At 50.1% G+C, this 15725-nt stretch overlaps 5 protein-coding genes across 5 annotated transcripts; 3 read left to right on the plus strand and 2 right to left on the minus strand.

Annotated features, from left to right (window-relative positions):
- The first annotated feature begins 187 nt into the window (after positions 1-187).
- Positions 188-1355, plus strand: BO66DRAFT_388000 (ML domain-containing protein). Its single transcript, XM_025646445.1, has 3 exons — positions 188-415; positions 478-694; positions 765-1355. The coding sequence occupies exons 1-3, from the start codon at positions 204-206 to the stop codon at positions 864-866; spliced, it is 531 nt and encodes a 176-aa protein (XP_025508347.1). The 5' UTR covers positions 188-203; the 3' UTR covers positions 867-1355.
- On the minus strand, positions 1346-2284 carry BO66DRAFT_364769 (H(+)-transporting V1 sector ATPase subunit F; the record flags this gene model as incomplete). The annotated part of the gene is made up of 5 exons (XM_025645185.1): positions 1346-1728; positions 1824-1961; positions 2033-2066; positions 2141-2175; positions 2258-2284. 5 exons carry the CDS (start codon positions 2282-2284, stop codon positions 1588-1590), a joined length of 375 nt encoding a protein of 124 aa, XP_025508348.1. The 3' UTR covers positions 1346-1587.
- A 402-nt stretch (positions 2285-2686) lies between these two features.
- BO66DRAFT_434328 (Nur1/Mug154 family protein) lies at positions 2687-4091 on the plus strand (the record flags this gene model as incomplete). The annotated part of the gene is made up of 2 exons (XM_025650772.1): positions 2687-2944; positions 3006-4091. 2 exons carry the CDS (start codon positions 2687-2689, stop codon positions 4089-4091), a joined length of 1344 nt encoding a protein of 447 aa, XP_025508349.1.
- An 894-nt stretch (positions 4092-4985) lies between these two features.
- BO66DRAFT_340275 (putative NTP binding protein) lies at positions 4986-8203 on the plus strand (the record flags this gene model as incomplete). The annotated part of the gene is made up of 3 exons (XM_025644404.1): positions 4986-5970; positions 6091-7074; positions 7144-8203. 3 exons carry the CDS (start codon positions 4986-4988, stop codon positions 7872-7874), a joined length of 2700 nt encoding a protein of 899 aa, XP_025508350.1. The 3' UTR covers positions 7875-8203.
- Positions 8204-9773: 1570 nt separating this feature from the next.
- BO66DRAFT_312861 (methylenetetrahydrofolate reductase (NAD(P)H) MET13) lies at positions 9774-11778 on the minus strand (the record flags this gene model as incomplete). The annotated part of the gene is made up of 3 exons (XM_025643368.1): positions 9774-9967; positions 10025-10896; positions 10955-11778. 3 exons carry the CDS (start codon positions 11776-11778, stop codon positions 9774-9776), a joined length of 1890 nt encoding a protein of 629 aa, XP_025508351.1.
- Positions 11779-15725: the final 3947 nt, after the last annotated feature.

Consider the following 15725-nt stretch of genomic DNA (forward strand, 5'->3'; position numbering starts at 1 on the left):
AGCCAGGTACGTCCCATGACACCGCTCTTCGTCTCCTCCATTTCGCCTCCTCACCGTGCATCACTTCGCTTCCCATTAAGCTCTTCTGCTCGAAAACTATACAGCATATACTTTATCTTCACCCGCCCACTGCGTTTTCAGTGCCCACATTGCGCTCACTCTGTTAGGTCATAGCACGCCACAGTCCCTCAGGCCTTGCAACCATGAAGCTCTTATCTACTGCCGCCGCAGTCCTCCTCAGCGTCGCTCCCTTCGCCGTTACCGCTCGGTCGATCGACTTCTTTAACTCACAGTCTCCGATCAGTACCAATGGAATCCCTGTTAAAGGCGATAACCCCTTAGAATATTGTGCTAATCCTTCTGGCGACGTCCTCGAGATCAAGAAAGTCGACTTGTCCCCTAACCCTCCTCTTCCGTATGTCGTACTGCGATACAGCCGCTTGTCATCCCGTGATATTCATCGCTAATCTTTCGCAGTGGCCATACTCTCACAATCGAGGCCAGTGGTACATTGAAGGAGCCGATCGAGAAGGGTGCTTACGTTCTGCTCGAGGTCAAATATGGTCTGATTACTCTGATCAGGCAGAAGGCCGATCTCTGCGATCAACTTACCAATGTTGACCTCGAATGCCCCTTGGACAAGGGCGATCTGGTCCTGACAAAGCAGGTCGACCTGCCCAGTCAAATCCCTCCGGTATGTCTCACTAACCATGAAGACGCTAACTGCCACGAATTGGAACTGACCTAAGGCATCTATCATTTAGGGCAAATACACGGTCCATGCCGATGTCATGTCTGTGAATGATGAGCGGATTACCTGCCTCAACGCGCGAAACATTGAGTTCAAGAGGGGCTCTCTCTTCTAAATGCCAATAGCATATCTCCGGGTGCTTACCACTCATTCTGATGCACATCAGCTGTGGATTGTGCTAGATGTTCACGAGCTCTTTCACTGACCACGATTGTGCGTTTTGCAAGCTGACAACCGTCTTGTGACCTCCTTATGCTTTGAGTCCGGTTATTATGTCCAGTGAATTTGCTTGTTGTTGACCAGTGCTCCATTAGCTAGTGTTTTACGCTTCACGATCATTACCACTTGGCCTGCTCGCCTGCGTTCTGTTATTTATGGCGTTCTGGAGCATTTGCTCAGAGGCATAGCACACTGTCATATTCTTTACGACCGTTCACCGTTGGGCTTCCCCTGTCACCATAGTACTAATAACATGTGTATCAAGATCAAGTGAGGAGACTTTGTCTGCTAGTGTATCAAAGATCAGACTGCTAGACACTCTATCCAGAGTTTACAGTGTACATAGAGACTGGTATGTGAAAAGTAATACCATTAGACAGGTTCCGAATATCAGCAACGCTCTTGCAACATTGACAGGTGGAATTCTATGAACAAATATCATGGGTATCTTTCTCCCGCTCTGGGACCATTCGTTCTCCATAACAGTGCGGGAGCGACCAGGTAAAGGAACAACTGATAGTAGGGAAGCGTATGCGTATGCAGCACGGTCGATAGAGCATCCAGTCTTGTATTGATTGTGCCTAGTGGACAATCTCCTGTCCCTCCTTGTCTCTGATCTACTCTCCAAACAGTCGGCGCACCCGCTTCAACACGCTATCCTTCTCGGGATCGTAGGGATGGTCCTTGCTGGGGATCTCGAGGACCGCGGGGAAAGCCTCGGCATATGAATCGACGGCGTGGCGGATGCGTTCCGCAATCTGAGTATAGTTGTCAATATCAGGGCACTCAGCGACCAGGCATCGCTATCATCGCAATCGAACGTGTGCGAATATCACACTGTTCTATCACGTACATGTTGGTTGATGAGCAGGACGGCGATATCCTGTCGCTCCTGCGTGAAGCTGTGGAATGCTTTTTCGATCGCAGAGGTCTCCGTCTTCGAGTCTACGACCAGAAAGTTTCGTTGCGCGTCCGGGCCATCTGTGACGTGCTTCAACGGAGGGTCAGTTGCTGGTCGCATGCTACCCAATGTTCTTCGGATACTTTCAGGGTAACACGTACACCGATACCCGCGAGGAGAAGTCCAGTTACGGAGCTGCACGTTTTGAGTGTTCAGTCAGTTCGCGAGTGACCTGAAAAGAGAAGTTCGACGAGAGGTAGGGACTTTACTCTTCATCTCCGATGACAGCAAGGAACTGCCGTTCCTATCGGGCCGTTGGAGGTCAGTATGCGGGCTAGCTCAAGCAACAAAAGCGGAGATGCTTTGATAGGGGGGGCGGGGGTTACCTTGTAGGAGACGGCCGCGGCCGACATGGTGTTATTGTAAGAAGGAAGATGTGTAAGATGGACTCGTCTGACCGGAATCGTCGGGCGTTGCGAATGATCCAAGTAAGGCCCGCGGAAACAAACGCACAGCTGGCCCCGTAAGGTAAGTTGAGTCTCGATCCCGATAAGTTCAATCCATCGGACGTCGTCATACTAAGTTAAGCCCCGGTGTCTGCTTATCTAAGCGGGACCGGCCGCTAACTCACTCACTTATCCCTCATTGTTGTTGACAACCGGGAGGAAAACTTGCGGCTTCGACTCAATTAGCTTATCACGAGCTTGGCTCCTCAATAACTTCCGGTCTACAGCTATTCTCTTCTGGGCATATGTCTAGCTAGCTTCTCACTTCCATTAACATCCCCATATCCTACCAGCCTTGCCGCCCCCACCATGCCCCGGCTTGTGCGCCGCCGCCCGTTGACAGAGCGCATCGCATCCTACCTGAACCCTCTAGATTTTCTATTGTGGCTATTCGAGGAGGTCGACACTCATGACTGGGATCAATTCGAGAAAGACTGGGCATTGCCGCTCGGTGTGCTCTTGAACCTGACTTTCCTCATTGCCCGAGCCAACAGTCAAACAACGGGCAGTCAAGCTATAGATGATGTGTTTGGCGACGATGAAAGCACACCTTGGCTGAGTTGGTTGGTACGTGCTATCTTCCCACATGGCTCGAAATCAAGCAGCGCGCTCACCTGTTCATCGATAGGCCTCCTTTTTGGTACACCTCCTTACGACATTTTCCGCCTTCAACGCCTTCTATACCTTTTATCGTAAACGCCTTTATCGTCTCTTCGAAGCCTCGATTGATCGTGCCCCCGCAACACCATCGGCGCACCGAGTGCGAGTCGACTCAACCCCTACAACTGCGTCTCCTTTGCGGTACTTGGCCGATGTAGTGTCTGGATCGGCACAATCGAGAGCACATCCAGATGCTCAACGCGATGTTTGGGAGCTCGCTGTCTGGGATCCTTTCCCCATCTGCATTCGACTGTTCTGCCTGTTCAGCCCCGGCCATGTTCTAGTCTATTGGTTATTCCTACCGACTCATGTGTCTGATCCCCGCCCCAGCGTTACCATTGTGACCACTCTCTTTCTGGCAGCTCTGCTTTCAGTGCAGATGACATTCCTGTCCTCATCCTACTCGCAGCAGGCGAAAGACAACATGCTGGTTCATAAAGAGGTTCTCCGCGAGTATGATACCAAATATGTGCATCCTCGAACCCAACCTCTGATGAGGGATGTTGGAACTCAATTCTCGGAGTCTGACACCGACATCAGGCACAACAAGGTCGACACATTCACACCAACCTTCGTCATCAACCGAGGATTCAAGACGAGTCCAAACCCTAACTATATCAAACATATCGACCCCGAAGGATTCTCGTCAGGACACCAATCCGCCGCGGGTACACCTAGTGGTCCCACATATCGTTCAAGTGCCCTCCAGACCCCTAGTCATTTGCGCGATGCTTCCCCTGTTGTCCGCAACCCAGTTGCATCAATTCGCCAGCCTCAATTTCGACGAACCCCAACCGCTACTGGCGACGGAGGTAGCCTTGGGGTTTATTCTCACGCTAATTCTCCATTGAGAAAATCTGTCTCGGCGAACCTGGACCGCCGACTGCAAAGTAACGGAGACTTTTTCTACAAAGAGCGTGGTACAAGCGCAGTGAAAAGGCAGTCCAGTCCACTCAAACGGAGCAATGTGCCTGGAGGGGAAAGTCCAGCCACGCCAGGTCCCAGACGGATCCAACCTGGCGCACGCCGTGAAACAACCCATTTCTTGTTGTAAGCATTCGGTATACGCTCAAACCTCACTTGACAAGGTTGGCAGCAAAAAGTATCTCTTGTACAAACCATATCCTCAACTTTCGTCATGGCTCATCCTCGTGACTTTGCATTCTCCAAGCATCAAGTACGGCGTTTAGTGTGTTCATATGATTTTATTTGTCCTTCTCTATCTTTCCTTGTTTCTGAGAAAAGGTCTTCTCAGAGCGGCGTTGAAGATTTCCAGTCATTTTCGGGAATGGAGTTCCCGATAGCCAGCCACTGTACAATATGCATTTTGATCCTCCGCAATCATGAAGACCGTCTGTTTTAATTGGCCTTGTCGTGTTTTTGTTGATCTGAAATTACTTTTACTTGCCGGTGAAGCGAAGGTTGCATGGCTATTCCAATGCACTCACTCCACTTGATCACTTGATGGGTGTCCGGGCTATTGAGTTCCGTCGTTTCCTCAATTTTCTTTCCAATGCGACCAGCAGGAAGCATACTGAAACTCGGACCTGCGTGCGGCTTCCATGCCAAATGGTATCAGAAGTCTGAGGTGCGCATTCCGCATTGGTCAGCCCCCCCTCCCCTGCCTAGATGCACACACATTCTTCAGTGAGGCGAGCCTTGGCCGTCCAACATTCCACTCATATCATTACGCCTGTTATCCCTTAGTATTCACTCAGCAGAACGCGTCTAGTATTGGTTTCCCCAGCCTTTTTCGCATGATGTTCGCCTGGCTCCGTCGAGCCTCGTTTTCGTCCAACACATCGTACTGTTACACCTTGCCGCACACGAGTCCTCGCACAGCTCCCAAATCAACGATATCGCCATCACATCCATCGCAGAGGGAATGGGTCGGTGGATTGATGCAGCCTGAAGCTGCCGGTGGTTCCTGATTGAGCAGCGGTCAAAGATGGAACACTCCCTCCACCTACCGAACAGCGATAACATGCTGCAACTTCGAAATCCTCGTGGCAAGCGCACCAGACCCCATGACGCAGCAAAACCCCCAGCACAAGCCACAGGGATCCCAGGTCGGCGAACCGAACAATCTACACCGTCTAAGTCCGAGGACCCGAAGACCATGTCGGACACCGCGGCGCGGAGAACCAAACCCACCAAGCTCCCACTCCCTAAATCCCCCGCCGACAAGACCAAAGAATCTGCTGGAACGCGACTTCCCGTGACCGAAACCAAGGAACAAGAAAGCGATCGCACTATTCGTCCAAAGAGATCTCTGGGGGCATTGTCACTTGCTGCGCCGAAGCAGGCCGAGAAAGGCGGCGATCAATACTGGCGTAAAGTGCGAGACAGGTTCGAGAGGGAAATACCAGCTCCGTTGCGCAGTAAGGAGAAGCACAAGGAATACTATCAAGAGGCATATCGGAAGATCGTGTCATTGGCTACTTCACCCAGGCAAGAGATTGCTAACTACAAGTTGAGATTAACGGGAGGTATACCCCGGGATGACAAGATACATACACGACCCGTCGGCTTGCGGAAAGATGTTCCAAACCTACACCTTGACAATCGACCTTCCCCAGGAACAAATTTCTGGAAATCTGAGAATACCCAAGCCGTTGGTCAACGAAAACGTCCCAATACCGGAGAACGAGGGCCTAATTTGCCGACCACTGAGGCCACGCAGCCAACGACATCCGAGAAGACAGATATCACGACCGACTCATCCGACCAGTCATATCCGATTTCACCAATATCAGCACCTGCAAGTTCTGTGACCGACTGGGAGGATCGGTTTGTTGTCAACATGCCGTCAGCGAGAGAGCCTAATCCTTTGCATTTGAATGCACAACAGATTTCAAAGTTCCAGCAGAGCATCGAGAGGGTTCACAAAGAAGGTGGAACAATGCTCGATCCTGAGACGCTTCCAAGCCCCCGTACCACCACTCCTGAGGACAAAATCATGCCTAGCGACCAACGCGAGAAAAAGATGATTGGTTTGGACGGCCAGGAGCCGAGTCCTGATCCACCTTCTTATGAGAACAACGATAATGAAGGCGCTGGTGAACCACCTCGGTATTATAGTCCTGATGAGATTGGAAAGCCACGGTTCAGCACGATTTGGGAAGAGTCACCTGGGCAGTCGACCAACACGCCTTTTGCAGCGAACGCCGACGGCTCTTTTTTAGGATGCAAGGAGATCAACGGCCCGAACGACAAGAACCCGGACGAGATTTTGCTTTTTTCAACCACGGACGAGCGCCCCAGGGTCATCGACATTCCAGGCCCCAAATCCAAGATTCCCAGAGAGGGAAGAAGAGCCACGACACATGCCCTCACACCAGCAGCTCAAGAAAAGGCGCTCCCTCAGCAAGACCGAAACCCAACTTCGCAGAATTCGAACCCTGCCCAATGCTCGAAGCAGTTGCCCAAGACGATGTGCAAGGACACCAATTGTCGACTGCCCCAAAAGTCAGAAAGTCTCTCGAAAGAGAATGTCTCGAACCCTCCCTTGAAAGAAAACCGGATACCTCAGGGAAATACGACGACAAAGACTCACGAGCAAAAGCCACACCGCAAGTCCGACGATGTATTCACTATCACACCCACTATCACACGCACTATGGTTACCATGACAGACCTGAGGGCTCATGCTCAAAAGACCCCGGGCACACAGGAGCCCACATCTCGAGCCGCAGGAGAGATCATCACAGGTACACGGACAAAGTCCCAGGCAGGCTCATCCACGGCAGGCCTGCGACGAGTGACGCAGAACTCGTGGGAAAGACAGACTGCAACTTGCACACCATCTTCCAAACCGACCTCTCCAAACTCAGTAAGCCCAAAGACAACATCACCGACACAGATACCCACCATCAAACCTCGGGGCACAGAACCCGAACGCCGAACGTCGGACAAACCAAGGCCTATACGTGGGTTCATCCGTACGTCCGCGGCGTCAAAGGCTACAATAGAAGGCCCGAGCAGTCTTCCGCGAAGTAATCCTCCACAGAGTCACCCACCTTGCCTGGCACCTGGAAGTGGGAACACACCGCCGATGGTATCACGAGGCGTGTTCGAGCCCTCCCCTGAACTAAAGACATCATTAGTACAAGAAAATGCGGCCCAAGTGGCAAGCGCATCAACTGCTCCAGATGTATCGCCTTATATCGGGACTACGTCCTCTGGTCCCGAAATCTCTCCCCAAAATTCTATCAGTCGAGACGGATCGGAGGAGAGGCTCTCACCTCGCGAACTCCAGAGCTTCGAAGTGGCCGAACTGGACGGACAGCAAGTCTATGAGACACCTCGAGAAGAAGGGGTATTTTATTTCAACGTCACGGACTTCAATGCTGATATCCTCGGGGACCCAGCGAAGCAATCCGAGAGCGGTACGAAACGGCCCGAAAGCACGGAGGATCCAGCCGACGACCCGCCCATATGGACTCTTATCAAAGACGCCATCATAGACTCCGCAATACAGCTTCAGCAACTCTACAGCCAAGTGATGGTAAATCGCGATAACAAAGCGATGCTGGTCCGCATTGCCTTCAACAGCATTCTCATGATGATAGAGCATTGCCTCCTCGTGCTCAAGAACTTCCTGGCATTCCTCTCCCTCTACAACTCCACCGGTGCCTGGCCCAGACCGTCCCGAAAGGACCTGGTCCGCTCGCTGATCGATCATTGCCAGGCTGCGCTGTACGTTGTTACCCTGGGATTCTGCATGATGATCATCGGTCGCGCAGCGGGCTATGTCGTCCTCGTGAGTACATGGGTCATTTGGTTCGCGAAACCGTTTGCCTGGTTCTTCGGAGCCCTGGGTCGGGCCTTGTGTTGATTGAGATGGATGGAAAATTTGGTTCATCCCGGCTTGTACTGTACTATATGCTGGGGCTTCTTCCCTCACGCGGTCCCGAGGCGTCATAGGTGTGTTTGTATGTGGGGGAGTTATCAGAAGCGCCGGCGATGTGCTTTTGTCTCTCCCTGGGATTGCTTTGATTGGTCTATGTGCCCGTCTCGAACGGGTTTCCCTCTTGTAGAGTGGGGTGGGTGCCACGATGGCGGTGGGCTTGTCTCACGTTTTACGAAGTTTCTCACTGGCGTTCGTTCTGCAGCCGTTCATTCTTATGCCCACTCGACGATGCTGTCATTTATTATCATCCTCCGAATATGAACAAACAGACGAATCCTTCATGCTGCATCTTACTGTAGATCTGGAGATGCTAGGTAACCGGTACACGGGCACGGGTCTAGTTTCGGACTGGCAGGTAGGAGGAAATCTATTGCAGTATGGGACAGGAACAATGTGCGCCTGCCATCAGGCAGCTGAGTGTGTCTGGTAGCCTCCTCGGCTTCCTTCCTTGCTTTAATCAGTCAAGTCATCGGTCCCCCTTCTCGTATCAAACAGCTTACATCCAGATGGAGACCCGTACTGCGCACAAAGGCTCTACTTTTTCTCGGTCGCCGCGAGACAAGCGCTAGGGTTAATACCGGAATTCAAGCGTAGAACTGTTGTCTACCCGTCTGTGCAAAATGAAGGAGGAGGGGGGGCAATTCGTTGTCTACGCGGCGCGAATGAGATACACAGACACAGTGAGTCGAGATAATTGTGTTGATGTTATGTTCCAGTCAATCAGAGAAGGCACAATGCATGAATGGTGGATATCCTCCCTTCTCGTTACTGTCTTCTCTGGACCTTCCACCAGGGCACTCCTCACCCGGTTCTTCCTTCCTTCCTTCCTTCCTTCCTTCCCCAAGAATGCCATGTCAATCGGCCACCATCAACCCCGACCACAAGGTGGGCCGAACTCGGCATCACGATCACCGCCGCCGCTAGATGTGAAAAAGAAAAGCACGAAAACTTTTGAACAGCCGAAATCGATCCCTCGTTTATAAAGGAAAGATGGCAGATGAAATGAGATGAGACGCGAAGAACAAAAAAGTGATCGATAGGGGCCAGAACAGTGTATCGTGCGCAGGTCGAAGGGGGTAAATATAAAAAGCAATGAAAAAGAACCATTCTTTAACTTGACTCCGCCTGTATATTTCTTGCCTTATCCCATGTTGAAAAGGATGCGCTTTTGTTTTCCCAAGTTTGGATCCCAACTCCGTTATACCCTACCTTTTGTGTTGAATTTTTGATCGTCGCTGTGCGTAAACAAGAAAGTTGAATTTGCCCGCAGAGTCGTTGTTGTTCTGAACGGCGCTTTTTGAATGCGATGAAGGTGAAAATGACAAAAAGAGAAGACTGGTGTCTTCCAAAAGCTTCGAGCTCTATCGTGGAAAATAGATGAAAAGGAATAAACGTTGAGGTTCCATGCTCGATGTGGGTGTTGTTGTGCAAAACGCAAAAAAATGCCATGCGAGGGGTATATGTTAAATATTAAGAGATAATTGTGAGTGAGAAGATAAGATGTCATGTTGAAGTATCATAAGAATCGCTCAGAGAAGAAATCGTTGAGAGGTCTTCAGTTCATGCCGCCGTTAAACGTTTCGTTGAGTTGCTTGTTGTGGCTCGAGTGTTCCTGACTCGGGGCCGCGGGAAAAAGTCGTTGAGAATAGATAGATGTTGAATTAGGTGTAGTTGTAGTCATCATGTGTTGAAATTAGTATGTAGTCGTGAGACGGGTTAAAGAGGATGCATGCATGAGGATGCATAGCACGATCATAGACAAAGCGTGTGAGCCCGTCGATAGGCCTGTTGAAAGCGGCATTGAAAGAGGGAGATCAGAGTATTCTAGTTCTTGACTGGAAGCTCTGCTGTGGTTCCATTTGCAACGGTGCCGTTGGTGGCTTCGACTCCGTTCGCGACACCGTTTTGATGAACCTTGGTTTCTCCATCCTCGACCGCAATCTCGGTATCGAGATCCTTCACGATCAGATCCTTGAATAGGTCGAAGAGGCTGCTGGTGTTGTGGAAATCATTGTTCACTGTATTTTACAGATCAGTACTAGCCACCATATGATGGATGTATGCAGTGCACTCACCGATGTTAACAAGAGACCAGTCATCGACAACGCTCTGGATCAACTTTCTGCTGGGGCTGGAAGCATCGTGACATTTGGCCCAATCTTCACCAAGACGGTATGCCTCATCCTTCCAGGCCAAGAAACTGACCGTCTCCACAATGGTAGGCTGGACAATCTCTCGTCCCGCAAAAATACCCCAGGTTAAAGCATTGGGGCTGTCGTTAGTGTTGGTCCGCAGGTTCCCATTCTTAGAGACAGCGTGGTATGTGAGGTAACCGTTCTTCTCGATGCGGGCAATCAAGTCATCAAGCAGATAGGAAGGAATCAAGAGTTCCAGATATGCCTTTTGATAGACATAACCGTTCTTGGGACCCCATCCATATACCGGGTGGGAGGATTTCACACCGTTAACGGCCGGCTGAGAGTTGATGGTGAAGATACCCTTCTTGTTTAGCTCGACAAGGTCATCCTTGATAGCGTTGGCTTCGGCGGTAATCGGGCTGTCACTCCAAGGCAGTCGCGCTAACTTGCCTTCCAGGAAGTCGACAAAGATATGGGTGATGTCCCTGATAGACTTAGGTTGTCCCCACAGCTTGATGTTTTGCTCGTTTGTACCCTTGAGACCAATACCATAGCTGTCAAGCTCGCCGAAGGCAGGCGACCGGGAATCAGTCCAGCGTCCGTTAGGGAACTCATCCCAAGTCTGCGTGCGAGCGATGTAGGAAGAATTGCGGTTCCGCCAGAAGATGGGACGAACATCCTCCCCTCTGCGATTGAGACCAAGCGACGGCCGCCAAGGCAAGGCTCTCTGAAGCGGTGTCTCTTCGGACGGTAGAAGGTTGAGATCTTCGAGAACCAATTGCGTTGATTGAGCAAGGTTCATTGTGTAACTTGGCAGCGATTGTCAGATCCTGTCAGAAAATACATAGGCAAAAAGGTTTGACTCACAAGTGCAGGTGGTTGAGACCGCTCTCGAGGAGCCTTCTACACATGTCCGCGACCAGGCGCTTACCGATGTTTCTCACAGCGGCATCGTCGTTCTTCACAGGCTCCAGGGCCTCCAGCCACTCAGGCGGAATCCGCGTTTTCGTCCACTCCGATCGTCTGATGAATGCAGCATACGTCTGGATGGGCATGATACCGGGGATAATGGGCACCGCAACGCCCTTGTTGCGGCATTTCTTTACCCAGTCAATGAAGTTGTCCGTGTCGTAGAACATCTGAGTGATCACGAAAGAGGCTCCTGCATCGACTTTCTCTTTGAGGTGATCAATTAGAAGATCAACGTCCGGGTTGTCATCCGCACCCTCGGGGTAACCTCCGACACCGATATCAAAGTGATTGCCGTATTTCTCCCTAATGTGCTTCACCAGGTCCTTCGCATAGCGGAATCCGCCGTCGGTGACTTCCCAATTTTCCTTTTCACGAGGGGGGTCTCCACGAAGAGCCAGGATGTTAGTGCAGCCAGCCTTGTAAGCGGCCTGGAGCGCAGCATCCACCTTCTCGACGGGCATATCGGTACATGTCAGGTGCATACAAGTTTCCAAGCCATACACCGACTGGGCCACATTGACCATTTCGCAAGTCAAATCAGACAGGCGGCCGCCAGCTCCCCAGGTGATGTCGATGAAGGAGGGACCTAAGGCGTGCATGCGATCCATTCTGTCGTAAAGGTTCTGGACACCCTGGGCTGTTTTGGGTGGGAAGAACTCGAATGAGATTCCTGGTCTCCCAGCAGCCTCATTCTGGGAAAGCTTCTCTTTGATATGCATGGTGTAGGGTCAACTATGGGGGGAAAGGTCTTCAGTCAGAAGAATTGCTGCGGCACAGAGGCGATTCGGAAGACCATCCTGAACAGCCGCGGACAACAGAGAGGGAGAATAATTCTCGGATTAATCGACTTACACAGCAAAGTCAAGATCTATTCCAAATATTCCACACAGGTGGAAATATAGCAAGGTACAGGGTGACTTCTTTATAATTCCGTCCGAGAGATGGTAGTTACGTTGGCTCTCTGGTTCCACCGGGGATGCCAGACCACGTATAACGGAGACGGAGGAGGCGGGGTACACAAGCAAAGAGGGCCTAACAAACCCCCGTGCAATGCAAAAAGAATATAGAGCAGCAAGTGAGAAGGGGAGTGGAGTAGGAATAGTGAAAAGGGGAGGAAAGAGAGAGCGAGAGAGAGAGAGAGAGAGAGAGGAGGGGAAGAAGGGAAAGAAAGAAAGTCCGGACTAGTAAATCAGCCAGCGGAAAGCAAGCCAACAGAGCGACGGAGGACGGAGAAGGTGGGGTGGTGCAGCGGGTGCAGTGGACTTTGCGGTGGCCGCGCCGGGGGGATATTAGATAATATCTCTATTAACACTAAGAAGGGTCCGGACTTCGGAGCTGGCCTGCCCAAGACACGTGCTCTCGGTCTCCGGTGCCCACTAAACCACTAAACGGAGAGCCACCGATTCGGAGCCTTTTTTTTTTCCTTCTCAATCATCCATCATGGGTTTATACCCACCGAAAGAATGAGAGAAAAAGAGTACGGAGTACTCAGTCTAATAAGCAAGGAGGCCTAACTCCGTCATACTCCTTAGGGAAGAGAGATGCAGATCCCTAGGATTCCCTATGTCACCGGATTCGACGCATCATCCAAAATACTTTCTACTCAGGCAGTCGGTTTGTCTTCTGATAATCCCAAGCATGAACCGTGTACTTATCTGTCTATGGATATTTACAGTTTTGTTGAGAAATTTGATCATTAAATGCCGATAAGAAAATCCCCGGAGTCATGAGCAACTACAGTAAGGCCGAGAGGCTCAAAGGCGGTGAATTTCTTTCAGAAAGCGGTCACCTTCGCCGACCGGCAGTAACACAACTGCATATTATGTTACTACATAGTAACTAACTAGTTACCAACGGTGACGGACTTGTCACCATAGCTCATGACAATTTGAATCATGCTCCTGGTCTGACATTACTGTGGCTATTCCAGAATACCTTCCATGGCTGGATGCAAAGTACTTGTTTCTACTATCGGTCCTCACTGCCATATCCAATAATGCTCATTTTGTTCTTTCACTCGGCTCTCTCAGCTCTCAGCTCTCCGACTCAGATAAGAACTGAGTACAAAGTGCGTCTATGTTTTTGCCTTCTGGCATTCTGGAAATACCTACTTTCATTGATTTGTGAACTACGCGACTCAAAATGAGACAATATCGCACATCTTTCTGTTTAATTAAATTATTTTCAGCGTGTGCTAAACGTTCATTAGGGAAATTGACTGTGGCTCTGCAACGGCTTCCCCGGCTACCCTATCCATGACTTGAACCCACTCCGGACTCATCGCGTATGATCCCAGCAAAGGGAGATACGGTTTAGAGCTGGAGAGATCGCCGGACAAGAATTGAAAAAATTGATACCCGGCTTCCAGCTTCTCTGTCACCACGGTTAAAGTACTGAATACAAGTACTCTGTTCATGCAATCACTACCGGCTCCACCAGAGGTTCCTAAGAATGGCGTCCACTGCGGATGGACTAGATACTTGGGAGAATACAGTTGCCTGTGGGTAAGGGCAACTTATAGACACAAGAGCAGCAAACGTCAACACCAGGTGGCTCGGTATTGAGAGGGCTCGCAAGCATACGCTCGAGGCATTCGGTTCCCATATAACAAGATCAAGAAATGTGGGAGCGAAATTTCGAACACATATCTAGGCCAATTGGCAGGTCATGTCAACATTTATTATCAAAACAAACCTCGGAGACGACTGGCTTCTAATTACGCAACAGCAAATCTGGCATCGGCTTCTCGGGCCCCTCAATCGGTACAATCTCGAGCAACGAATATGAAGCATGGCAAAGCTTAAGGGCTTTCGTGTCAATGAACGTCTCAGTCTCAAACTGGTAACCCTATCTAACCGCCGTGCTGCAGCCTCACCACAAAACCAGATTGTTATCTGTTTAGTAGTGCCGGTTCGATCACCGGTTAGATACAAGAAGTTCGGTCTATTTTCCCGTCATTGCAGTTACAAGCAACGCCTTCATCGCCCGATTCCTTTTGTAAATGATTAGCTATGATGGCCGAACTCTTATCGTCATGGCCCTGACGCCGGATACCCTTCCTTTGGTCATAATCCCGTTCGTGGCTGTGCCATCCAGCATAAAACAGATTCTCTCGTGGCATTGACCACTATGCACGTCACTTAAGCCATCACTGTCATATATGCCTTCTTCAGTGGCAAACTGCCCAGCCTTTATCAACTACACTGCCGCCTAAGAGGCTATATGTCGGACAGATACCATCGGGGTTCATGTCTACTGACGCTGCAGCAGTTCGCAAAAGCCAGCAACATGGACACTAAAGCATATACCCAGACTCAGATCCTAGGCGCCTCTTAGAACATGCTGAGGCTCACCCTACAGAAAAGAAAAATGACAACACCCGCAACAATGGCAGCATCAACACACGTGACTCTAACAATCCTAGTACATACAATCCTAGCGACTCTGACAGCGTCAGAATCTTGGTAACACTACTACCACCAGTGTTATTAGCAGCAGCAGCAGAAACAGTAATAATCAGGGTCACAATATTCATAGCCTCGGCTCCTTTAAGGCAATCAAGACCCAGGTTGGTGGGACTCTTGCCCCCACCTGGTTTGCTCTTATTGCAGAAATTAACCTCGATCTCCAGTGATGGTGTCGAACCCATCCGTGCATGTTGATCTGGATTAGAGCCCCTTGGATAAGTGAAACAGCCAGAAATTGTACGGCCGCCGCTATCTCAGCTCGAGCTGCATCCCACACGTGCATCTTCTCTTCCCATTCTATCAAATTCGTACGCTTCTGTCTACTCAGTATTATGATCTTCTCCACCACGAATGGTGCGCCAGCTTCTCTACCTAGAAGCTGTGTCTCATTTTGTGCCTTTCTTTTATATCTGGGCCATCTTATAATCGCTGCAGTCCATGCATGTTCCGATACTGATTGTTTGGGTCGTGGCTATTCTAGATTAGCCAAGTCATTCCGATCTGTTATGACACTTGTGATGAATGAAATCGTGATTCTGTGCCTGACTGTTCCGGGTCAGTCGACGTATTCGACGAGTCATTGCTTATTTTAGATTTTGGTTCGTGTTAGTATCCCACCGAACCCTTTCACTAATGCAGGCAACTTTGTACACGCAATGAGAGGGCAATTAAAATCTATGGGAAGGATCTTTTCCATACTGTGTCTTTTTCCGTTGCTGCGTTTTCCTGTCCAATCTTGACACTCTCTCCCGAGTTATATTATATCCATTTTCCGGACCCACAGTTCCGTTGAATATATGTCTGTATCGGAAATGGATCAATAGATTGAGCACTTAACTTGTTGCTCTAATAGAAACTCCATTGAACATCATGCTATGCACTTCTATCCTTGGCCAGATGCGTGTCATGTAAGACTGTGACCACATCGAACCAACAAATCTAGCTATAGTATTACCGTTCAGTGACAGCGGCTGCCGATGAAGTCTGCTGTCGTTTGTTTTCGTTCTTGTTACAGACTGCTATCTTGTCATCTCAGAGAAGAGGCTCTCATGACCCCTGTCTAAGTCCCCTCATTTCAGTCACAACAGAGTCCTGCAGCGCGCTTGCGGTCATACGGAGAAATCCCCCTCTCAGCCACAGTTACTCAATTACTACCATGAAGTGTGTCAAAGCTGCCGTCGAGAGCCATCATCAGCCCG

This window comes from Aspergillus aculeatinus (assembly GCF_003184765.1).
Source record: "Aspergillus aculeatinus CBS 121060 unplaced genomic scaffold BO66scaffold_3, whole genome shotgun sequence".
Taxonomy (NCBI): Eukaryota; Fungi; Ascomycota; class Eurotiomycetes; order Eurotiales; family Aspergillaceae; genus Aspergillus; species Aspergillus aculeatinus.

Excerpts from the sequence above, each read along its gene's own strand:
- BO66DRAFT_388000 (XM_025646445.1), top strand. The coding sequence starts at position 204 with ATGAAGCTCTTATCTACTGCCGCCGCAGTCCTCCTCAGCGTCGCTCCC. Across the intron at positions 416-477 it reads TCCCCTAACCCTCCTCTTCC|TGGCCATACTCTCACAATCG; the intron begins GTATGTCGTACT and ends AATCTTTCGCAG. Across the intron at positions 695-764 it reads TGCCCAGTCAAATCCCTCCG|GGCAAATACACGGTCCATGC; the intron begins GTATGTCTCACT and ends TCTATCATTTAG.